Here is a 23,676-nt window from a genome sequence, read left to right as displayed (position 1 = left end):
AAACAGGAAGACTAACTTATCACTAAGAACAGAGGTAGAAGAAGACCCTCACAGTTCAGCTGGAGTGCCTGTCACTATCCCCCAATGAATCCTGTTTAGTAACAAAGAGCTGCAAAATCAGACTAGAAATAGGCTTTCACCTGACACACACAACCATAAATACATATCTATAAATTCTTTAAAAAAAACAAAAAAACACACACACACAAACCCTAGATGCATGCCTTGCTGAAGTTTAATTCAGCTGAGACCCATGATATTAGCATTGAAGCTCTTGTTTTGTGATTCTACTTGTAAGAGTAACCTGCCTGCAAACTGAAGCGTGTTTTAAAAGCACTTTACAGAAATTGCAAGTGAGGAAAAGACGGTTACTCACCTTTGTAACTGTTGTTCTTCAAGATGTGTTGCTCATATTCATTCCAGTAGGTGTACATGCCGCGCGTGCACACTCGTCGGAAGACTTTTACCCTAGCAACTTGGGTAGGCCGGCAGGTCGTCCCCTAGAGTGGCGCTGCCATGGCGGTTGATATATACCCCTGCCGGCCCACCCACTCCTCAGTTCCTTCTTGCCGGCTACTCCGACAATGGGGAAGGAGGGTGGGTTTGGAATGGATATGAGCAACACATCTCGAAGAACAACAGTTACAAAGGTGAGTAACCGTCTTTTCGTCTTCGAGTGATTGCTCATATCCATTCCAGTAGGTGATTCCCAAGCCTTACCTAGGCGGTGGGGTCAGAGTGAGAGGTCGCAGTGCGAAGCACGGCAGAGCCGAAGGCTGTGTCTTCTCTAGATTGCTGGACCAGGGCATAGTGGGAAGCGAAGGTATGGACGGAGGACCAAGTCGCCTGCCCTGCAGATTTCCTGGATGGGCACGTGGGCAAGGAAAGCCGTCGAAAGCTTGAGCCCTGGTAGAGTGCGCAGTTCACATGGCCCGGAGGAAGGTGAGCCAAGTCATAACAGGCCCGGATACAGGATGTCACCCATGAGGAGATCCTCTGAGAGGAGACAGGCAACCCCTTGACCCGTTCAGCTATGCAACGAAAAGCTGGGGGGATTTGCGGAACGGCTTGGTTCGCTCTACATAAAAGGCGAGTGCCCTACGAACGTCTAAGGAGTGCAGCTGCTGCTCCTGCGAGACGAATGGGGTTTCGGAAGAATACAGGTAGGAAGATCTCCTGGTTGACATGAAAGGCCGAGACTACCTTGGGGAGAAAGGCTGGGTGCGGTCTCAGCTGCACCTTGTCCGATGGAACACTGTATACGGGGGCTCTACTACGAGGGCCGCAGTTCCGAACACCCGTCTAGCGGAGGTGATGGCTACCAGGAACGCCGTCTTCCAGGAGAGATAGAGGAGGAACACGTAGCCAGCGGCTCAAACGGGGGGACGTAAGTCGAGGTCAAAACCAGGTTCAGGTCCCAGGAGGGGGGGGGCAGCGAATCTGGGGTAAAGACGCTCCAGACCCTTAAGGAACCTAGTCACCATTCGGGTGAGAGAAGACGGAGCGGCCATCGCTTCCGGGTGGAAGGTGGAGATAGCCGCCCAAGTGAACCTGGAGAGAGGACACCGGCCAGCCTTGCTGCTTGAGGGACCAAAGGTAATCGAGGATGGCAGAGATGGAACCTCTGGCAGGGAGGAAGCGCCGATCCGTGCACCAGCACATAAAACGCTCCACTTGGCTGAGTACGTCGCCCTCGTAGAAGGCTTCCTACTTCCTAGGAGCACCTGTCTCACCGGGGTAGAGCAGCGCAATTCAGACCTGGTCAGCCACTCAGGAGCCACGCTGTGAGGTGTAGCGACTGAAGGTCTGGGTGATGGAGCCGGCCGTGGTCCTGCGTGATCAGGTCCAGGTGAAGAGGCAGGGGGACAGGGTCGGCTACAGACAGGTCCAGCAACATGGAGAACCAATGCTGCCAGGGGCCACGCCGGAGCGATCAGGATCAAGCGGGCCCTGTCCCTGCGCACCTTCAGAAGGACCTTGTGAATTAACGGAAATGGGGGGAACGCGTAAAAACAGGTGCGTCACCCATGGAATAAGGAAGGCGTCCACAACCGAGCCCGGTTCGAGACCTGAAAGGAGCAGAACATCGGCACTTCCTGTTCCTGCAGGACGCGAAGAGGTCCATCTGGGACATCCCCACCTCCGAAGAGCGCAAGAGCGACGTCCGGGCGAAGGGACCACTCGTGGGAGAGGAAGGACCCTGCTCGACGATCCGCCAGCGTGTTTCGAACCCCGGGAGAAAGGATGCAACGAGGTGAATGGAGTGGGCTATGCAGAAGTCCACAACCTCATGGCCTCCGACACAGAGAGGAGACCTTGTGCCGCCCGCTGCTTGTTTATATAGTACACTGTCGTTGTGTTGTCGGTGAAAACCGCAACACAGCGCCAACCTTGGAGCTGCTGATGGAACGTCTGACAAGCAAGGCGGACCCGCTCTCAATTCCTGCACGTTGATTTGGAGGGCTAGCTCGGAGGAGGAGACCAGCGGCCTTGGGTCTGCAGGGTTCCCGAGATGAGCTCCCCAGCCCAAGTCTGATGCGTCCGTGTTAGGGACACCGAGGGCTGGAGTGGATGAAATGGGGAGCCCCGCACACACCACGGACTGGTCCAGCCACCAACGTAGGGAGTGTAGGACATCCTGGGGAACTGTGACAATCGTGTCCAAAGGACAAATCTGGCTGGACGGAGCTGAGCAATGAGCCAGGACTGGAGGGGCCTGAGGCGGAGCCTTGCGTGACCCGTGACGAACGTGCAGGCTGCCATGTGGCCCAAGAGAGTCAGGCAAGTTCGTATTGAGGTCAAAAGGTGCCTCCTGCAACCTGTGGATGATGGCCGTCAACGCCTGGAACCGCGACAAAGGAAGAACGGCTCTGGCCAGAGTGGAGTCCAAATGGTGCCGATAAACTCTATCCTCCGAGTGGGGGTTAGAGTTGACTTCTCGGCATTGAGCATCAGGCCTAGGCGTACGAAGAGTGTCCTGACCATGCGGACGTGAGCGAGGACTCGCTCCTCTGAGGGTCCCCGGATCAGCCAGTCGTCGAGGTATGGAAACACATGCACGCGACTGCGGCGAAGGTAGGCGACGACTACAGCCATGCACTTGGTAAACACTCGGGGCCGTGGAGAGGCCGAACGAGAGGATCGCGAATTGATAGTGACATGACCGCTGACAACGAACCGAAGGAACCTCCGGTGGGGCGGGAAGATGGCTATATGGAAGTAAGCGTCCTGCATATCGAGGGCGGCGTACCAGTCTCCGGGATCCAGGGATGGGATAATGGTCCCCAAGGATACCATACGGAACTTCAACTTCACCAGGTATCTGTTGAGCTCTCGCAGGTCGAGGATAGGCCTGAGGCCTCCCTTGCCTTGGGAATTAGAAAATAACGGGAATAGAACCCCTTGCCCTTCTCGCTCTCTGGAACCTCCTCTATGGCCCCTTTGTCGAGGAGCGTTCGCAACCTCCTGTAGAGGAGTTGCTCGTGAGAGGGGTCCCTGAAGAGGGACGAGGGTGGGGGGCACGGAGGGGGGTATGAAACAAACTGTAGATGGTATCCAAGCCGCAGCGCGCGGAGGACCCAGTGGTCCGAAGTAAGTCGGGACCACGCGGGAGGAAGAACGAAAGACGGTTGGAGAAAGGAGGAGATGGATCCGTAGGAGGGACTGGTAATAGCGCCCTCGGGCGCACCTTCAAAATGAGGCTTCGGGCCGGAGGAAGGCTTGAGGAACCTTGGTTTGTCCTCCTGACTGCCCGATTGCCTACGCCAGACCATTCCTAGGCCGCCGCCTGGCGAAGTCCTGTCTTTGCCTGGGCTGCGCGGGTAAGGCCTGTGCTGTTGTTGAGGCCTGAAGGGCTGCGTTGGGTGACCGGTGTATGCATCCCAAGGCATGCATTAATGACCCTATTGTCTTTAAGGCTTTGGAGCCAAGGTCAGTCTTGTCCGAAACAGGCCCTGGCCCTCAAACGGAAGGTCCTGGAATGGTGTATTGGAGTTCCGGAGGAAGGCCAGAGAACCTGTAGCCAAGAGATGCGGCGCAAATAGTAAACGCCGGAGGCCAGAGTTCTGGGGCCGAGTCTGCAGCGTCCAAAGCTGCCTGCAGCGAGGTTCTTGCGACCTTCTTTCCCTCGTCCAGAAGCGCGGAGAACTCTTGACGAGCGTCCTGCGGGAGCAGCTCTTTAAATTTGTCCGCCGCCACCCAGGTGTTATAGTGTAACGGCTGAGAAGAGCTTGCTGGTTGGACACCACCCGCAGCTGCAGGGCGCCTGCAGAATAGACCTTCCGAGCCAAGCAGGTCCATAGCCTCACTGCTTTGACTTGGGGGCCGGGGCTTGTTGACCATGAGCGCTCCCTCTCGTTCACAGACTGAACGACGAGGGGAACACGGGGCGGGTGAACATACAAATATTCATAGCCCTTTGAGGGGAACCATGTATTTTCGCTCCATACGCTCGCGAGCAGCGCGGGGGGGAAGCGGAAGCCGGGGACTGCCAGATGGTCGTGGCATTGGATTGAATGGTCCAAAATGAAGGGAAGGGCGACACGAGTGGGCGCATCTGCCGACAGTATGCTAACTACTGGGTCCTCAACTCTCGGAGACCTCCTCAGCCTGTAAATTCATGTTCTGCGCTACGCGCCTGAGGAGGTTGGTGTGCCCGGAGGTCAAGTGGAGGGGGACTAGTGGATGTGGTCCCCGCCACTGCCTCATCCGGGGAGGAGGACGAGGAGAGACCCGGCAGGAGAGGGATCCGTCGGCGGCTCTGCCTGGAGCAATGCCTCTGGTGGGTGCTCAGGGTCCTGAGGCTGAGATGACCTCTCCTCTGTAGGGGACGGAGGAGGCCGGGAAGAGGTGGCCTCCGGAGCCCTGTGTTCGGACGCGGAGGGATCTGCTGAGGGCCCTGGGCTTGGTGATACGCCCAGGGGGTCCAGAAACCCCACTGCTGAGGACCATGCTCCTGCTGGGTCTCGTGGAACCGAGCAGCAGGTCTGTCAGCGTCCAGGTACTCGCTGTCCGCTCGCGAAGAGACTGGCGCCTGGCGAGACGGCCACGGAGGGGCTGAGCGGGAGTGATACAGATCCGGCACTCCTGATGGCGGAGACCTCCTCAGTGCCGGAGATCGGTGCCGTGAACCATACCGGTGCCGCGATCGAGACCGGGACCTGCCACCAGCGCGGTGCCGGGAGGTCAACCTGAATCTGAATCGTCAATGGCGAGAACAGCTTCTCGAGTCACGGTGCCGGTAACGATGGCTCGAGCCCGAGCGGTGCTGGGAATATCGGGACCAGAGTAAAGATGACCTATGCCGCGAGTACAACCGGTACTGCCGCGGAGAGCGGTGCCGGGACTACGAGCGGCGTCGTGAGCGAGACCTCCCTCGGGACCGGGAGCAGTGCCGGGATCTTGACAGTGATCGGTGCCGACTTGGGGCTCGCATGGTCATGGGCTTGCCCTTCGATTGAAGAACCCGCACCGGCGGTGCCGGGGGTTGGGGCACCATAGGCTCCGTCAATGCGATGAGGTCCCTGGCCGAGGAGAATGTCTCAGGCGTAGATGGGACCACCAGCTCGACCCCAGATCTTAGCGGGGAGCTGGGAGGGACCGGACTTAACGGACTTTCTGGGCCCGGAGTCGACGAAGCCCCTGTCATGGCCGTCGCGGCCGGAGTCGGCAGTGGGTGCTCCATCTGAGCCTGCTTAGCCAGGGTGGAGGATGTTGACGGTCTTTTCCCGGGGCTGGGCGCCGGAGAAGGACGGTGCCAAGGCGTTTTTGCGGGCCCGGAGTGGTTCGGTGCCGCAGCCGAAGCGGCACTCGGTGCCGAGGACGAAGGGTCAAGCGCCGCTTCCATTAGGAGAGTCTTTAGGCGCTGATCTCGCTCCTTCTTGGTCCTTGGTCGGAAGGCCTTGCAAATTCGGTACTTCTCAGAGATATGCGATTCCCCAAGGCACTTTAGGCAGGCGTCGTGGGGATCGCTAGTGGGCATCGGCTTCTTGCAGGCCGAGCACGGTTTGAACCCCTGCGCCGGGCCCGGGGGAGGGCTAGAGCCCAAAGCCCGCCAACTATATACAACAAGAACTATTAACTACAACTATTCTATACTTCACTAACTATAACTAAAACAACAATTAGAACTAGAAAAAAAAACAACGAACAAGGAGAAGCTAGGGACGTGGAGGACAGCTATGCTGCGCTCCACAGTTCCAATGACCGACACGGCAGTAAGAAGGAACTGGGGAGCGGGTGGGCCGGCAGGGGTATATATCAGCCGCCATGGCGTCACCACTCTAGGGGGCGACCTGCTGGCCCACCGGAGTTGCTAGGGTAAAAGTCTTCCGATGAGCTTGCACGCACGGCGTGTACACCTACTGGAATGGATATGAGCAATCACTCGAAGAAGAACTTAAATTAAGGCAACCATTTGCTGATGTATATATTTGTCTCCTTCAGTAACCGTATTCAAACTTATTAACAGCTGATCATTTATGCTGTGCTCAAAATTGCCTGAAGGTTTTCATTCTTATGAAACCTATGAAAAGTGATGTGTTTTGTTATTTTAGAAAGCAAGGTATTGAGCTGGTTTTTAGCCACTGGAGAGGGAGTTATGTGTTGTCTTTTATGGTTTAGCTAGCTGTAATAAAATAGATCTGTTTACTTAAAGTCAAAACTTTTAATTTAAAAAGAGCATGAGTGAAAAGATCTTAGCCCCTATATGTTAGTAAGATGGCCACTGAAAATTTACTATTTTATCCATTTTTGTGGTATTGCCCTTACTGTACAAGTGATATTCCAGTCCACTGTTATACATTATTTTAGTTGTAATGCATGTGATTGTAAGGCTGTAAGAAATAATGAACATATTCAAAAATCCTAATAAGATCTTTAACGTTGTATTACAACTTATAAGAAGCTAGACTGAGCAGTGAATTATCTGGCACGTCTCTAGGGAGGCAAGTGAGTTCAAACACACAAGAGCAGAAGCAAAAACTATGTAGTCCTTTCTAAAAAGCTGGGTAGAAAGGACAACAGCACATTCAAATAGCTCTCAACAAAGGAAATGGATATAAACTTATTTTTCTTAAAAGAAAGCTTAGATGCTAAAAAGAACATTAGAATGTTTTTCTGCATTCATTATTATTTTTAAGCATCGCACAAGGGAGCCTTGAAAGTACATTATCTTCTTGTTTATTTTGATCCATAGCAGCAGGTGGGGACATGTACCAATACTGGGATTTTTGCTTTTCATAAGTGTCTGTGGCCAAGCAGTGCGGAAGTAAACATCAGCCATCTGGGGTGGGGGAGGAAACTTGTAATTTCTCTTAGGAAAGTTTAGCATAGGCGAATGCTCTTTCCCCCATAACAATTTTTATTTAACAAATATTGGTTTTCCTTTAGATCAGGTCTGCACAACTCGTAAAACAGTGAGGGCCACATTACTCCAAAGAAAACAGCTGAGGGCCGAAACCTGCCAGCCCGCAGAAACACCCCGCCCCCAGGGCCACCTACCCCTGCAGAAACAAACCCTCCTTCCCCAGCGCCGCCCCACCAAAACAGCTGAGGGTCAAAAAGGAAGGCTGGGAGTGAGGAGGTGATACTTTATTTTAAATCAACCGGGGGCTCCCAGCTGAAGAGGTGGCTGGGAGATCTCAGGGTCAAATTAAAGGACCTGGCGCTCCGGCGGCTGGGGGAACCCGGCAAGGCCGGCTCTAGGTTTTTTACTGCCCCAAGCAAAAAAAAAAATTTGGCTGCCCCCCATTCCAGCTCTGAGCTCCCCCCTGTACCTCCCTGCTGCCCCAGTCCTGGGCTCTCCCCCCATCGACCCACACCCCCTACCGCCCCAGCACTAGGTTTCCCCCTTTCCTCCCCACCCCGCCTGCTGCCCAGCCCTGCCCCCCTCCACTAGTGCCCCCCTCCAAACAACTCCTGCCCCACGACCTGGGTCACTGGTAATGCTTCCCCAGGGGCGGGTCATCAGCAGAAATTTTTGGAACCCTGTGCACAAACACAGAAGGAATTGATTCCCCATATGGGTTACAGAGCTGCAGTAAAGTGGAAACAATTTTCAGCTTTGTGATTGGAGGATATCTGGATGCATATTATAGAGACTGTCCCTCCATAAATGAGGAAAAAAGTTGAGGTGCCTTTACTATTCTTTGTTTCAAATCACTTTTTGTTTTCTATGGAGAATTTGCCAGTGCAATATGCACTGATTCTTCCTTTTAACAAACAAAAGGCAACGGTTTTGCCACCATAATAGCAATTTGGCCGCAGTACTTATTATCGTCACATCCTTACTGCCTTTCCATTTTCATTCTACTTTTCCTCTTTAGCTAAGCCACTTCACGAGTGGAATCAGCCTAAACTTGGTTTGCGCAGGTTATTGGGAAAATTAGTTACACCACGCTGCCCCAGGCTGGGCTTGAGCAATCTCCATGATTCTTGAGGTGTACCTCAACACTCTGACAATGACCAGGCTCGACGGGAGCCGGCGCCGGCGGGCGCTGTCGGGAGTTCCACCCGTGGGAGCCACTGACGAGGTCAATGTGTAGCCTCGAGCTTGCCAGGATGCAGCACCCACTGCACCTGCAGGTATGCAACAGCGGTAAGTGGGACTGGGGGTACTCTGAGAAGGGGTAGGGGGTTCCGGGGGGGGTAAGTCAAGGGACAGGGTGCAGGGGGTTGGATGGGGTGGGAGGTTCAGGGGGCAGTCAAGGGGACAGGCAGCAGCTGGATGCCATGGAATCTCGAGGGTGATATGGTACTCAGGCGGACAGGAATGGGAATGGGTCCACTTCTTCTCTGGTGGAAAGCCTTGGGGAGGGGTCTGGGAGGGGACAATCGGGCCCACAAGGAGCAGCGGCATTTAGATAGGGGGTGGGGATCCTGGGGAGGCAGTCCTAGGGGCAGGATCCCAGGAGAGGGTATCAGCGAGACAGAGGACAAGGACCAGTGGTCGGCTTAGAGACATAGGGTGGGGGGTCCGGCGGGACAGTGGGGCAGGGGATGTCTTCGGTCAGAGCGGGCCCCATCTTAGTAGGTTTACGCACTCTTACGGTGTGCCGTCCCAGGGATTGGTGCACGTCTCCCTGTATCGTGCCGCTGGGTCTGGGGCTTGGTCTTTTAGGATGGGTGCCCTCTTTTTTCCTCTTTTACCTGGGGTATTGGTTCATACCTTCGTACCCCATATGGTTGCACTGGTGGGGTAACTTGGGAAACTGGAGTGTCAAAGGGAATTGCTGTGTGACTGACAGTTGCAGTAGGGGTATCAGTCTGCTCTGTGTGCTGTTGGTTTGCCTTGGTGTGGCAAAGGAACCCCACACTTGGGTTGTAAATGCCTGGCTTTAAAGCAAGTTTGGGGTGGAAAACAGGAGTGTCAATTCAGGCAAAGGCCCCCAGGCCATCATACAAAGCACCCCCACAGGGAAAATGGTGGGTGCTAAAGAACCACCCAGCAAACTCCCCCTATCACTCCTCCATCCCTAGCACGATTCAAAGGAATATGGGCCTGCCCTGCAGCAGCGGGGAGCCACTTGAGCCCTTAAATCCAGCCGTGGCTGGGAATCTCGTGCAGCTCACAGACGCTTCTGACCCAAGCCACGGCCTGGGCTTTAGAGGAGCTCCTCTGGGGCTCCCCGCCCTGACCTGCAATGCAGCCAGCGCCCCTCTGACTCATCGGCTGCGGGCTGGGATATTAAAGGGCTCAGGGCTCCCACCCGCAGCTCTGTGAGGCTTAACCTAGGGGCGCTGGCTGCCTGCAGAGCGCCGTGTGTGGGGGATTTAGAATCCCCCGGCAGGCCACACAGTGAGGCTCCGCGGGCCACATGTTGTGCAGGCCTGCTTTAGATCTTCTCAGAGAATTGATTCTGTCTCCATTTTGTATGTAGCCAGAGAGAAGAATGCCAAGTATTAAGGAATGCAATTCACACAGCTCAACCTGCAAATCATTTTAATCAAAACACTTCTGCTATCTCCAAAATAAAAATCAGCCCCTATCAGTAGGTCATCTCTTCCCATTTCCTAGGTAGGCAAGGTTACTTTCATTAATAGGGTTTCCTCGCAGCCTTCTCTATCTATTTCAATATATCCTTTTGTATATATTCTTGAAGACCAATCCTCACACTATTTTGGGGGGCGGGGGAACAATCCCTGATGTGCCAGGTTTTTATAAAGGAAAGGATGAATCCCGACTCTCAAAATTTAGTTACAGTGTATAATTCTTTAAGTTCAGTTACAGATACCACTACTTTCGATATGAAAAAAACCACTGCCTCTACTATGAGTGATGAAAATCCCATAACTACAGTCAAGATAGATCTAAACCCACTAACTCTTTGAAAATGCCAAAAAGCAAACAAAAAACATAAGTGACCAGACAGATTCAAAGCCACAATTATCAACTCCCACAGCTAGGGCCCTGAGTTACACTGTCACATTATTCCCTCTCCTATGCAAACACTCCAGGACAAAAGAGTAAGTATGTATTATTGATTCCTTAGAAGTGCTCCACAATAAAACAGATATAAAACAACCCTTCACATCTCAAGACTCAAAATGAAAAGTTTAATCACAAAAGTATATGGGTTACAGTAAAAGCTGTAGAGTTAAGCAGAAAACACTGGAAAAAGATCAAAATGAAACAAACATGACATGATAAGATAATAAAGTTTGCAATAAAAGGTTATAAAAGCCAGGAGAGAAAAGTGGACAGTAAAATAATATAAATTTCCTGGGAATACTTGGAGGAGAAGAAAGCACAGTTTCAGTGGGAAAAGGAAAATTCTTATCTCATGAACATACACTGATGAAGGAAAAATAGACTGCATACACTGCATGTTGCAATAAAATTCCCATAATTCATCTACCTATTGGAATGGGGGAAAATTGCAAGTATGACATCTGCGGCATTATCAAAGATAGGTGGAAAAAAAGACAGACTCTTAAAAGGCAACCCAGTGGAGGGAGGGAGAAAGGGGTTGGGGGAGAGGTGTTTGAGATCTTTTATATAAGAGGGATGGGGAAGAGAGAGATTATTTTTTCTATTACTCAGTTCCCCAACACAAAGCTGAAAGGAGAAAACTACTCCAGTAAATCAGTTATTAATGGAGGGAACCAATGAAGCAGTTGGATTTATAAGAGTCAGATCCAAGTATTCTGAACAAAAACTCTGCATTCAAGTTCCTGAATACAGCACAGAGAGGAAATAAATGGTATCAGAAGAGAAATCTTAAAGCAGAAAGATTGAAATAATCTAGAAGGTCTTCCTTATTAGCAGATGATTGTTAATGGCTATTCAAAACACAGCCATTTAAGGAGTGTCTCTCTTACCTAGTTTTCTCTTTCTAGGGATAAGGAAGATGCCATGTTTGTGATAAATGTTAACAGTAAAAGTGTGATGTATATGGATCCTACATCTCAGTGTCTGCAGAGTACTGCCTCCTCCCATAATCACCTCTAGGTGCTCTCTATGAAAATTAAAAGCAGCTGGGTTATTCTAGAATAGTATGATACTTGGTATGATAAAAACACATATGATTAATTTGTTCGCTATGGAAGGATTTGATGCAATTTTGCTGCAAAAGTGCTACTATTATCCTACTTAAAGTTATATACGAAGAGAAAACCATGACTATAAAGAGAAGTCCTGATTCCCAGTCACCTCCTGATCGCTATATTGAGCGGGGTCCATCATGAACACTGAGTGTCAGAGCTGCTGCATCTTGGTTCTTCAATCTGTTAACGCCCCTTGTAAACTCCCTACTTAACAATATTTTAAATTAGCCACTTGCATACAATATACCAAAGATGTTATGTACTGTTATCTATGACACACATTCCAAACCAACAGACGATATAATTTCATCTGTGAGTAGGGAATTAGCGGAGTGAATCTCCATACATCAGGTTGGGCATTCAAATACCACTATGATGGGTGCAGAGTATAAAGATCTAACTAGAACACAAAGTTTGAGAATACAACCAAAAATATCTTTCAAGTTCCAGAAATAAAAAGGACTGAAACCAAAGTGCAAATACTAAGAAATTTTAAAAAAACTATTATGGTCAACCAATGCTTACAATAATTAGAATCTCAGCATATTTTGAAGATTTCACACATGCAGGTAGTGATCTGGCTGGAAAAGACCACTAACTCAAAGCATCATGAAGTTTTAATTAATAACTACGTATTCACGTTGAACATTAGCTATTTGGAAATTTCATAACAATTCCTACCTGCTACCATCGCATCTCCACCTGCAGGGATTCCATTTTCTTGCTGAGCTACAAGTGATTTCAGAATAACTTGTGTTGCTCCCAGTCTTGGCAGGGTGACATGTGTAAGAAATGGCAAATTGTTTTTCTTGGCAAATGCCTGGCTTGTTTCCCTCCTTTTCCTAAGAAAGCCGCCCTCTGGAAACAGTACAATCCACTTCCGGTCACGGCTCCTGTAATGTTTGTCTAGATGCTCCTTTAGGAGCACAAGCTGCTGGTCACGGTGAGCTTTTCCCTGGGAGGTGAGGATAGAGAAAGGTTAGTGATATTTTACATAGTCTTAAAAATCTAAGCATATTTTTAAAATTTCTAAAAACTTGTCAATTAAAATAATGTTTAAACTGTCTTTTCTCAGAGAGCTACATACACCTCCACTTCAATATAATGTTGTCCTCAGGAACTAAAAAATCTTACCGCGTTATAGGTGAAACCGCGTTATATTGATCTTGCTGTGATCCACCAGAGTACACAGTCCTGCCCTCCCCGCCCCCAGAGCGCTGCTCTACCGCGTTCTAGCCGAATTCGTCTAATATCGGGTCACGTTATATTGAGGTAGCGGTGTAATAAAACTTCAATGCCAACATAAATACTATTTTCCCCAAAGGCACCCACTGATGGTGAACTCAATGCCACCCTCAAAAGGAATGACGAGAGGTTTTCAAGAGTGAAAGTAAAACTGCCATTCTGACCAGGTCTTTTATTTAAGCGTAATCTTTAAAGTGCAGTTATACTGTTAAAAAGGGATTCCGTATAACATAATAAATGTGGAACCCCAGAACATTATCTGTTAATGGTCCTCTGATCAAATTTGCCCAAGTTTACATGTTTAAAAAAAAACAACAAAAAAAAACGCTTTTATTGCCACTGCAAACTCAACTTGGAATCCAAGAGTCAAGATCGTTCACACACCACCTCTCATAATAAAGTGGTTGCAAGACAAAACTCTGTCCTCACTGCATGCACCCTTGTGCAATACCATTATCTTCAACACAAAGCAGTGGGACAAGTTCTTCAGTACTGCTCTCTCTTCTTCAGTAGGGTTAGAGAGGTTTAACTGAGGCTACAATTTAATTCTGTTGATAGCATACAAGCCAATCACAGAACTCTTCCCATTCTCCCATAGATGTGCTCCCTGAATATATTGCTTATTTGTTTGCTAAAGCTACCAGTTATGACGATCAATACACCAGGGAAAGATCTTCTCTGCAAGAAGATACTATTTTTAAATAGGATTAGAACTGCACTGTAAAATGAGGGCATTCCCCCCCTCGCTCATGGTTTTAAAGAGTAGGTTTGCAATATGTATAAATGTACCAACATTCAGCATTTATAAAGTAGGTTTTTGATCAACTGAAAGAAGATAAAAACTAGAGGTATTAATTTTAAATAACGTAAAAGTTTGCCAAGAAAAAAAAAGTTCCTTTCTTAAAAAGAAACATAAGTAATTTGAAATTAATTTCTATAATATACAATACGGCAATTATATGAGAAATTTCAATTAGGAGGAATTCCCTGAAAATATTCAGGCCAGCAAGCATAAACATTCATATTATTGTTTCTAAACACGACTGCTGTTAGAGGAGAGAGAGGAGCCACAAGCTACATTTTGGTATTCTATAGAGGTAGGCAGCTACTGGCACAGATTCATTTTTTGGTGTGTGATTCTGAAATTATGTTTTGTTATCTGTTCTATTTAGAAGACAAGAGTCTGATTTGCATACAGCTCTAAATAAATTCCTTGCTAACCTTTGCAGCTATCTAAGACAAGTCATTCCTTTTGTCCCCAAAAAAGACTACACCATTAACACAAAGCATTACTCAGGACAACAAGATATTAGAAGAGTGAAAAGTTGGCTCCAAGGTAGCTAGTCTGGAGACTCTGGTAGTTATTAAACCTGAAGTGGTAAGTAAAAAATGACTGTGATTCTGCCCTTTACTACTATTTTTTGATATATTAATACAGTCTCAAAGTGCCCTTTTAAAAAAAGGGAGGGAGGTTAAGATACAAAATATCAAGTCCTGACTTCCTCTTTTTCAGTAGAAGAGTGGGGAAGTAAAGTTACAGTAGAAATCTGGGGCCAAATCTTACGAACCCTCACTCATTAAGAGCCCCCTGGAATCATACAACTCCTTCACGTGAATGAGGACTTGTAGGTTTGGGCTCTTCAGCCGCAATTCTCTCAATCCTCAACTGATGTAAGAGGTCAAGATGAGCAGGTTCTATGGGCCAGATGTGCAGCTGGTGTAAAATGACATGGCTTAATTGAAGTCAGTGAACCTAATCATTTTACACTGCTGAGAATTTGGCCCTATATCTCAGTTATACCAGAACCCAAAGATACAATTGTATACAGGGCTTTGGAGCGGAGCCCAGAGCTGGAGCGCAGAGCAGCTCCGGAGTAGTGGAGCTGCAGGTTTTTGCCTGGAACTGGAGCAGAGCTGGAGCACAGCTCCAAAGTCCTGACTGTATGTATGTGATCTATTAACCATTTTAATTCTCTTCCTCTTTTCCCTTATAAATAAACCTTTATCTTTTAGTTACCAAAGGATTGGCAAAAGTGTATTTATTGGGTAAGATCTGAGTTATATATTGACCTGGCTATGTGGCTGATCTCTTGAGATCGGAAGAACCCTTTGTTTAATAAAATTGGTTTTCAAAGTCTAGTGTTTGGGTGGTAAAATAATGCATAGGTGCCGACTTCCCCTCTGCCTGGTGGGCGTTCGTCCCCTCCGCCCCGCCTCTTTCCGTCCCTGCACTACCCTCGACCTGTCGCCATTGCACCCACTTCCCCAAAGCCCCGCCTCGCCTTTTCCCCTGAGTGCGCCATGTCCCCGCTCCTCCCCCTCCCTCCCAGAAAGTCCTAAGCACCGCCAAACAGCTGTTAGGTGGCAGGGGGGAAACACTGGGGGGGAGGATTGGGGATGCAGGGTGCTCAGGTGGAGAGAAGGAGGCAAGGAGGGGGGAGCTTGGCTGCCGGTGGGTGCGGAGCACCCGCTAATTTTTCCCTGTGGGCGCTCCAGCCCTGGAGCGCCCACGGAGTTGGCGCCTATGAAATAAGGGCTGCAATGCCTAAGGTGATAGCATTTTTGACTTGTTGTTAACCGGTGTGGTAAGACAGAAGTTTACTTTTGTTACCATCTTGGTACAGCAATGATAGAATAACCACCAGTTTTGGGGTGAATCTGCCATATTTCTCTGCAGTTTGTCCTGAATCTCACATCCTCAGCTGTGACCCACTGAGGCATGGTGATGGGGCAGTATGGAGAAAGGTAACTTATTATAAGACATTTCTGCATAGAATTTGAAGTCACAAGGTTCCAAACTTGCCTGTACTTTAAAAATACACACCAGATTGCTTCTTAAATATCGCTTTGTTCAGGAAGCATGCAGCAGGTGATTATCTCCTAATTTGCCAAGGCACTACACACACTCCATAAAGTTTACATGGCCCCAAATGAGTCTGGTAACAAAAAGTGGATTGCATACAAGGAACTTGTTTTAAAAGTCAGATCTTTCCAACTCCTCAAGGATATGGATGGTAGATGGAACAACACCCAGCAAGCACTGGATGCTCTCAGGTACCATCAGACTAGACAGCCTGAAAAAGCTGTGATTTGGGGAGGACCATTCAGAAGAGTTAAGTAGTGGCTAAGAAGTAGAGAAAAGTAAACTGATGGTAAGGCCACAAAAGCAGTGAAAGTCCTAGAAAAAGACACTCCTTTTTCTGCTAGACTGTTAAAATGACAGCTGAACCAAGCTTAGGCAGTTGCTTTAGTATCTGCATTCTTCCAGCTGGTGACTAGCAGTTGTGTAGCATGAGCAATAGTCTTGATCTTTTGTGCAGGGAGAGCAGGAGTGTCACAAACACCTATTGTATCACAGTTCCTTGAGGGCACCACGAATCTTGCAATCCCGGGGCGGGGAGTTAGAAAATGAAGTTTACACTAGTAGCAAGACCATTGTCATTAGGTGACAAAAGAACACTAGCCACCCCCTTTGAAAAACAAACACACACTCTAGTTACTTCAAATAAACCTGTTCCTGAGAGGGAGGGAGGGGAGTTCATTTTTATTATGATGATGCCATGATCAAGGCTCCAAGAAGATTATAGGGGGTTTTGTAGCTACTTTTGCAATGAAGAATATTGCATGACAGTGATGTATACGCCCATCAGAAAAATCATTACAAAAGAAAAACCATGCCTTTCTCTTTCACTGTTAGTACTCAGATTCCAGATAGCATAAATCTCTGATTAATGAAAATTTGAGGTCTCCAATACAACAACATTTATAGAGGGCAAACATTGTTTTTGCAGCTTAATAATTTTCTAATTTAAGTTCAAATACACATTAGTTACATTAGGTAGATGGAAGGGCAACAAAAACACATCCAAAAATATCCTAAAATGTATATCCTATTGACAAATCTGCAGTTGCCCTCTAGCATACATAACTCAGTATTTATCTTGTATGTGCGCTAAATGTAAGTGTCATGGTACAAATCCCCACTCTGAACCTTAGCGTCCAAAAGATGGGGTACCAGCATGAATTTCTCTAAGCTTAATTATCAGCTTAGAACCTGCAGCGCTGCCACCAACCAGGAATTCCAGTGCCTGGTACACTCTGGTCCCCCCAAAACCTTGCCTGGGGACCCCCAAGACCCAGACCCTCTGGATCTTAACACAAGGAAAGTAAACCCTTTCCCCCACCGTTGCCTCTCCCAGGCTTCCCCTCCCTGGGTTCCCCTGGAAGATTACTGTGCTTCAAACTCCTTGAATCACAAAACAGAGAGGACAATTCACCTTCCTCCCTCCTTCTCTTTCCCCCTCCCAGACTTTTCCTGAGAGAGAAAGTAATCCTGACACAGAGAGAAATTAACCTCTCTCTCCCCCTTCCCTCCTTTCTCCCCACCAAGTCCCTGGTGGATCCAGAGCCCGTCCCCTGGGGTCTCACACCAGAATATAAAAACAAATCAGGTTCTTAAAACAAGAAACTTTTAAATTAAAGAGAGAGAAAAATTATCTTTGTAAATTCAAAACGGAATAGGTACAGGGTTTTTTAGCTATAGGCACTGGGAATACTCTCCCAGCCTAAGTATTCAAGTACAAATTAAAATCCTTTCAGCAAAAATATAAATTTGAGCTCCTTCCAGCCAAATGCACATTTGCAAATAAAGAAAACAAACATAAACCTAACTCGTCATCTACCTAGTACTTACTATTTGGAATCTATAAGAACCTGTATCAGGGAGATTGGAGAGAAACCTGGTTGCATGTCTGGTCCCTCTGAGGCCCCAGAGTGAACAACAACCAAAAACTAACAGCACACACAGAAACTTCCCTCCCTCAAGATTTGAAAGTACCTGTGCGGATGTCTCGGTCAGGTGCAGCCAGGCTACGAACTTGTAACCCTTTAATAGTCAGAGATATAAAGTACTTCTGTGCTATTAACTTTCTTATCTGTTATGACAGTAAGTAAATACAGAAACGACAGAAAGCAACTGATATTAAAAACAGGTCAGGTTCCGCTTCTCTCAGATGCACATGAGCACATCATGTAACAAAGGCATCAACAAAGCAGAATACGCCCACCACTGGAGGTTGTATTTAATAGTAATAGTGCCTGTAATTTACTAGCACCTCTCTAACTCCAAACTGAAAATCGCCCGAAAATTTAATTCAAACAAATCCCAGTCACTCTGTTTTAAATACAGATTAGCCCTTCCTTAAAGTTACAATCCTCAGTTAACCTCCACCTGCCCGCCCCTCCTCCCTAACTCGGACAAATAAAAATAAAGGAGAGAGAAATGTACTGAAGTCGTAACTTTGCAACCAGAATCAGATCAATTTAGCTACCAAACCCTTTTTTTTTTTTTTTTTACACATTCTTATTCTGAAGGATGGTTTGCTCTGCATTATAGATTCATAACTTAGAATGGAAGGGACTCAAGAGGCACGAGTCCATCCCTTGCCTCAGGCAGACCAAATACCTCTCTAGACCATCCCTGATAGACATTATCTAACCTACTCTTAAATATCTCCAGAGATGGAGATCCCACAACCCCCTAGACAATTATCCAGTGTCCACCACCTGACAGTTAGGAACTTTTCCTATGTCCAACCAAATCCCTTGCGCGCATTTAAGCCATTGCTTCTGTTCTAGCCTTAGAGGCTAAGGTGAACAATTCTCCTCTCCTGATGACCCCCATGACCTGAAAACTGCTATCATGTCCCTCTCACTCTTTCTTTCCAAACAAACAACCCAATCTTCAGCCTCCTTCATAGGTCCTGTTCTCAAGACCTTGAATCATCTTGTTGCTCTCGGACCCTCTCCAATTCTCCACATCTTTCTGAAATGTGTGCCCAGAACTGGACACAAACCCAGTTGAGCCTAACCACACAGAGTAGAGTGGAAGAATGACTTCTCGGTCTGTGTTACAACACACCTGTTAATGCAGCCCAGTAACACGTTCGCTTTTTTTGCAACAGTACACACTGTTGACTATATTAGCTTGTGGTCCACTATGACCCCGAGATCCCCTTCTGCAACTCCTTCAGACAGTCCTCCCATGTCGTATGTGTGAAACTGATTGTTCCTTCCTAATGGAGCACTTTGCATTGTCTTTGTTGAACTTCATACTGTTACCTCAGACCATTTCTCCAATTTGTCCAGATCATTGAATTTGACCCTGCTCCAAAGCATTGCAACCCTCCCAGTTTGGTTACGTCCACAACTTAATAAGCGACTTTCTATGCCAAACATCTAAGTCTGGATGAAGATATGAACAGAGCCGTCCAAAACAGACCCCTGTGGAACCCACTGTTACCCTTCCAACAGGATTGGGAGCCATTAATAAACTACTCTCTGAGTACGGTTATCCAGCCAGTATGCACCCACCTATAGAGCCCCATCTGAATGTATTTGCCTTTATCGATAAGGATATCATAGAGACCAATCAAATGACTTGTAAAGTCTAGTATACACACCACCCGCTTCCCTTATCCAAAAGGCTCGTTATCCCTATCAAAGAAAGCTATCAGATTGTTTGACACAATTGTCTTTACAAATCCATGCTGGCTATTCCCTATCACCCAAGTTTGCAGAGATTCTTAATTACGTCGCCATTACTTCCCTGGCACAGAATAAACTAACTGCTCTGATTTCCTGGTTTTATTCCCTTTTAAGATGGACACTATATGCCCACTCCAGTCCTGAATCTCCCGTCTCCCAAGACTTCCAAAGATAATAGCTAGAGCTCAGATACCTCCTCTATTAACTCCTTAGTATTCTAGATTGCATTCCATCATTGGCCTGGTGACTTCGCGGCATGCGTACGACTCTTTAACGACAGATTTATTCAGTGCTCTTTATTTGATTATTCTTCTTAAACCTACCCCCTGTCCCCATAAGCATCACTTGTTAACATTCCTTCAGACTTCTCAGTGAAGACCGAAACAAAGAAGTCATTAAGCATCTCTGCCATTTCCAAGTTTCCTGTTACTGTTTCTCCCTCCTCACTGAGCAGTGGGCCTACCCTGTCCTTGGTCTTCCTCTTGCTTCTAATGTATTGATAAAAAGTCTTCTTGTTTCCCTTTATTCCCATAGCTAGTTTGAGTTCATTTTGTGCCTTTGCCTCTCTGATCTTGCCCCTGCATTCCTGTGTTATTTGCCTATATTCATCCTTTGTAATCTGACCTAGTTTCCATTTTTTATATGACTCCTTTTTATTTTGTAGGTCATGCAAGATCTCGAGGTTAAGCCAAGGTGGTCTTTTGCCACATTTTCTATCTTTCCTACCCATCGGAATAGCTTGCTTTTGGGCCCTTAATAGCGTCCCTTTGAAAAACTGCCAACTCTCCTCAACATTCATTCCTTAACAAATGAAGAAGTAATACAGAAAATCTCAGTAATCATTTCTCTGTCAGTTTTTGGGATAACATAGCCAAACAAACAAGAATCACTGATGTTTATACATTATCAGTATTCCAGACCTGATTCCACACTGTATTATTCCACATTTATGGCAATGTACCTCTGTTAGATTGTAAATTCTGAAGCAAAGACTGTCATTTACTGTATGATTGTACTGTGGCCTAGCACAACGGGACCCCTACCTGTTTGAGGCCCCTATCATCATATAAATGTTAAATAATACAATTACTAAAAACAAATTAAAATATTTTAATTTATTTTATATTAGATCTATCTTTAACAAGTACACTTCAGTACAAGGATTTCACCTTGTAATCCCCAGTACAGAAGTTACACAGATAAATCCTAGCAGACCACATTGAAATTTTGTATCTAGAAAACTTAACGGAAAACAGAGCATTGACTACAAGGATAACTCAAGGCTCTACCACAAATTTATTGTTTACCTGTCTTATAAAGAAGTCTCCGTGGATTAGTGATACGATCCCAAAGTTTGTATACTTAAAAATATGATCCATCAGCCACATCATCTGTCGGACAACCTGAAAAAGTTTAGAAAAGGATTTGTCAGTATATACTACATGCAAAGAATCAGACATTAGAGAGATCATCTTTTCAAAAACCAACAAACCCACCCACAAGCTAACGCATAAATAATAGCATTAGCTCTTCAAAAGTGAAAAGTGGCTCAGGTGCCATTTTGTTTTCTAGGAACGGGCCTAATTTGACCGCTCTCCTTAGCTTCAGCGTACAATTATACTTTGCTACTCACATGGTGTAACTTCACACAGGCACACTGTATGCCCCTTTGACACTCTATACATTGGGGGAGCACCCTGTAATCCCCATATTCACCACATATATAATTGTGATATTTCACACGAAGCATGCCATGTGAGGTACCAAGGAAAAGATTATGATCTGCTGAAAGCCACTGTTCTATCTAAATATGTGTATCATTAATGCATATAAAATTATAAGAATTGTGTTCTATGGTGTTCACTAAAATATGCTGCGGGTTTGGGAAATGCACAGATACTAGCTCTCCAGAGACGACAAGGGAGGTAACCAACACCCAGGTGGGTGCAGAACAGACATCATTAGCCACCGTCTAGCAGAGGAGTTACAATACAATGACTCACTCACAGGAGACATATAGGGAGTATTGCTTCACCTTGTGACTTAGCAATGCCTACCAGACATGCAAAAAGAACAGGAGTACTTGTGGCACCTTAAAGACTAACAAAATTTGAGCATAAGCTTATGCTCAAATAAATATGTTAGTCTCTAAGTTGCCACAAGTACTCCTGTTCTTTTTGCGAATACAGACTAACACAGCTGCTACTCTGACACCAGACATGCCTGGACTTGTGTTCTCCAAGCACATGGACTAAGGGTATAAAACAGTACATCTTCCCCCACCTATGCTGCAAACAACAGGGCACTGAGAAAACTGAAGACTCCAACAGAGGAGACTGGCCCAGGTTTCAAGGGTGAAACCTGTGTACTATGAACCGCAATATCCAGTGGGGTGACAAAAACTGCTTAATCTAGATGTTACCCAGTCTAACAGGGTTGAGAGTTTAGCCTGCATGCATATATTTTATTTTTGATTTTATTTTGGTAATCACTGACTTTTTACCTATCACTTAGAATCACTTAAAATCTATCTTTCGTAATCAATAAACTTGTTTTACTGTTTATCTTTACCAGTGAGTTTGCCTGAAGAGCTTGGTAAATCTGCTCAAGTTTGCAAAGGCTGGTGCATATCCACTTTCCATTGATGAAGTGGTGGACCAATTAATAAACCTGCATTGCTCAATAATGGGTCTTGAGCAGTGGAAGATGGTATATTCCTGAAGTACAAGGCCAGGACCTGGGGGCGGGGATTTGTCTTACTCTGTGTGATTCATGAGTGCCTCTGGGAGCATTCATGCAATCTATCTGGGTGTGGGGCTCCACATGCGGTTGTACTGAGTGATAACAGCACCCAGAGGGGTCTGCTGCTTGTCACTAGCAAGCACTGTGAGAGACAACCCAGAATAGTGAGTTAAGGGGACACAGCGGTCCCACAGTCCCAGGTTGCACCCCGGGGATCCCATCAGAGCCTCCTTCTGACATGCCACCCCCATTTTAATTAGATAGCTTCATCCACAAACTGTACTCAATTTAAATTTTAGAGAAATTATCTATTTGATTTTAAATCTTCAGCAACTGTCTCCCCCATTAAAAAAACCCACCACTTGCATTTTATTTTTGATATTAACAGATTATTTAAAACAGTTATTTGACATAATATAGTCTATTACCTACCTGTAAATGTGGTTCTTCGAGATGTTGTTATCTGTGTGGATCCCACTTTAGATGTGAATACATCCATGTCCATGAGATCAAAGCCTTTGAACAGCAGTGTCAGTTGAGCCACACCTGTGCCACCGTACGCCCTGTGCCCTCTCCCCCAAGGACATAACAGGCAGAGCAGCCAAAACCATCCCTTAGTTCCCTCACTAATTCATAATCCCAGAGGACGAGACTCTGAAAAGCAGGGTAAAGAGAGGATCATGGGATCCATATGGATGACAAGACCCCAAAGAAATACACTTACTATAAAGACTAAATATCCATTCTTTCTTCAAGTATGTGTGCATGGTAACTAATAAGCAGTGTTCAGTCTGGAAGGTGAGACTGAAAAGTCCTGATTGACATTGACTAGATAGCGACTGTAGCACAGCCCTATGAAATCTGACATCTGATCTTGCAGCCAGGCCAAGAGCATAGTGTTGAACAAGGGAAGGGAATTAACTCCATGGAGCTGCCTTGCAAATTTAAGATACAGCAATGTTCCTGAAGTGTGCAGAAAAGGCAGTTTGTGCTCTAGTGGAGTGATCTTTAATATTTGGAGGAAGAGATGTAGCTGATAGATGACAGCGGATTGGAATACACTACGAAATCAATTTTATTCTTCTGTGGGAGGAAATGGTTTGACCCTTTGAAGCACCTGAGGTGGCAACCAAAAGATGGAGAGTGTCTGAAAGGCTTTAGTCAGTGATTTCCCTACACCCCTCTGACTTTCCCCAACATTCCCGACTCCCAGTTTTGTGAACTAGTTATATGCCAATGTAGTGACTGTTTGGAAATCTGAAGTGAAACTGAAACATTAATACACACTTTAAAAGCATATACAGTGTATGATAAAATACGTGTATCTGAAAAAGTATAATAGATTTGAAAAGTAAAAACATAGCCTAGCTTCCTTATACAGCTGTTTGTTTCGACAATGTCAGTTCACTCATTTCGGTGATGTTGGCCAACCTAATAAATTTCAAATGATGATTTGTAAGCAAAGTCTAAATGAGTTTTCCCTGACAGCTAGTGATGAGCTGGGGCTGGGGGGAGGAAAAGGCTTCAGGACCAGATTGTATTTACATTCACACCTAATCTACCTAGGTATCCAGCAGACAGAGCTGCGTTGCCCAAGTG

At 46.6% G+C, this 23,676-nt stretch overlaps 1 protein-coding gene across 7 annotated transcripts in view; it reads right to left on the bottom strand.

Moving 5' to 3' along the window:
* LPGAT1 (lysophosphatidylglycerol acyltransferase 1) overlaps positions 1 to 23,676 on the bottom strand; it is a 234,646-nt gene that overhangs the window by 130,841 nt on the left and 80,129 nt on the right. For all 7 annotated transcript variants that reach the window (XR_012655619.1, XM_075064343.1, XM_075064345.1 and 4 more), the window contains 2 exons: positions 20,643 to 20,738; positions 12,226 to 12,499 (listed from right to left, as the gene is read on the bottom strand). Coding sequence is in view for 6 of the 7 variants with exons in the window: in XM_075064343.1 (XP_074920444.1) it covers positions 12,226 to 12,499; positions 20,643 to 20,738 (370 nt within the window). In the remaining variant the exon portion in view is untranslated. The remainder of the gene's footprint in view (positions 1 to 12,225; positions 12,500 to 20,642; positions 20,739 to 23,676) is intronic.

Source organism: Chelonoidis abingdonii, chromosome 3 (genome assembly GCF_003597395.2).
Source record: "Chelonoidis abingdonii isolate Lonesome George chromosome 3, CheloAbing_2.0, whole genome shotgun sequence".
Lineage (NCBI taxonomy): Eukaryota > Metazoa > Chordata > Testudines > Testudinidae > Chelonoidis > Chelonoidis abingdonii.
The sequence above is the reverse complement of the archived record's forward strand: the minus strand, read 5'-3'. Positions and strand labels throughout refer to the sequence as shown.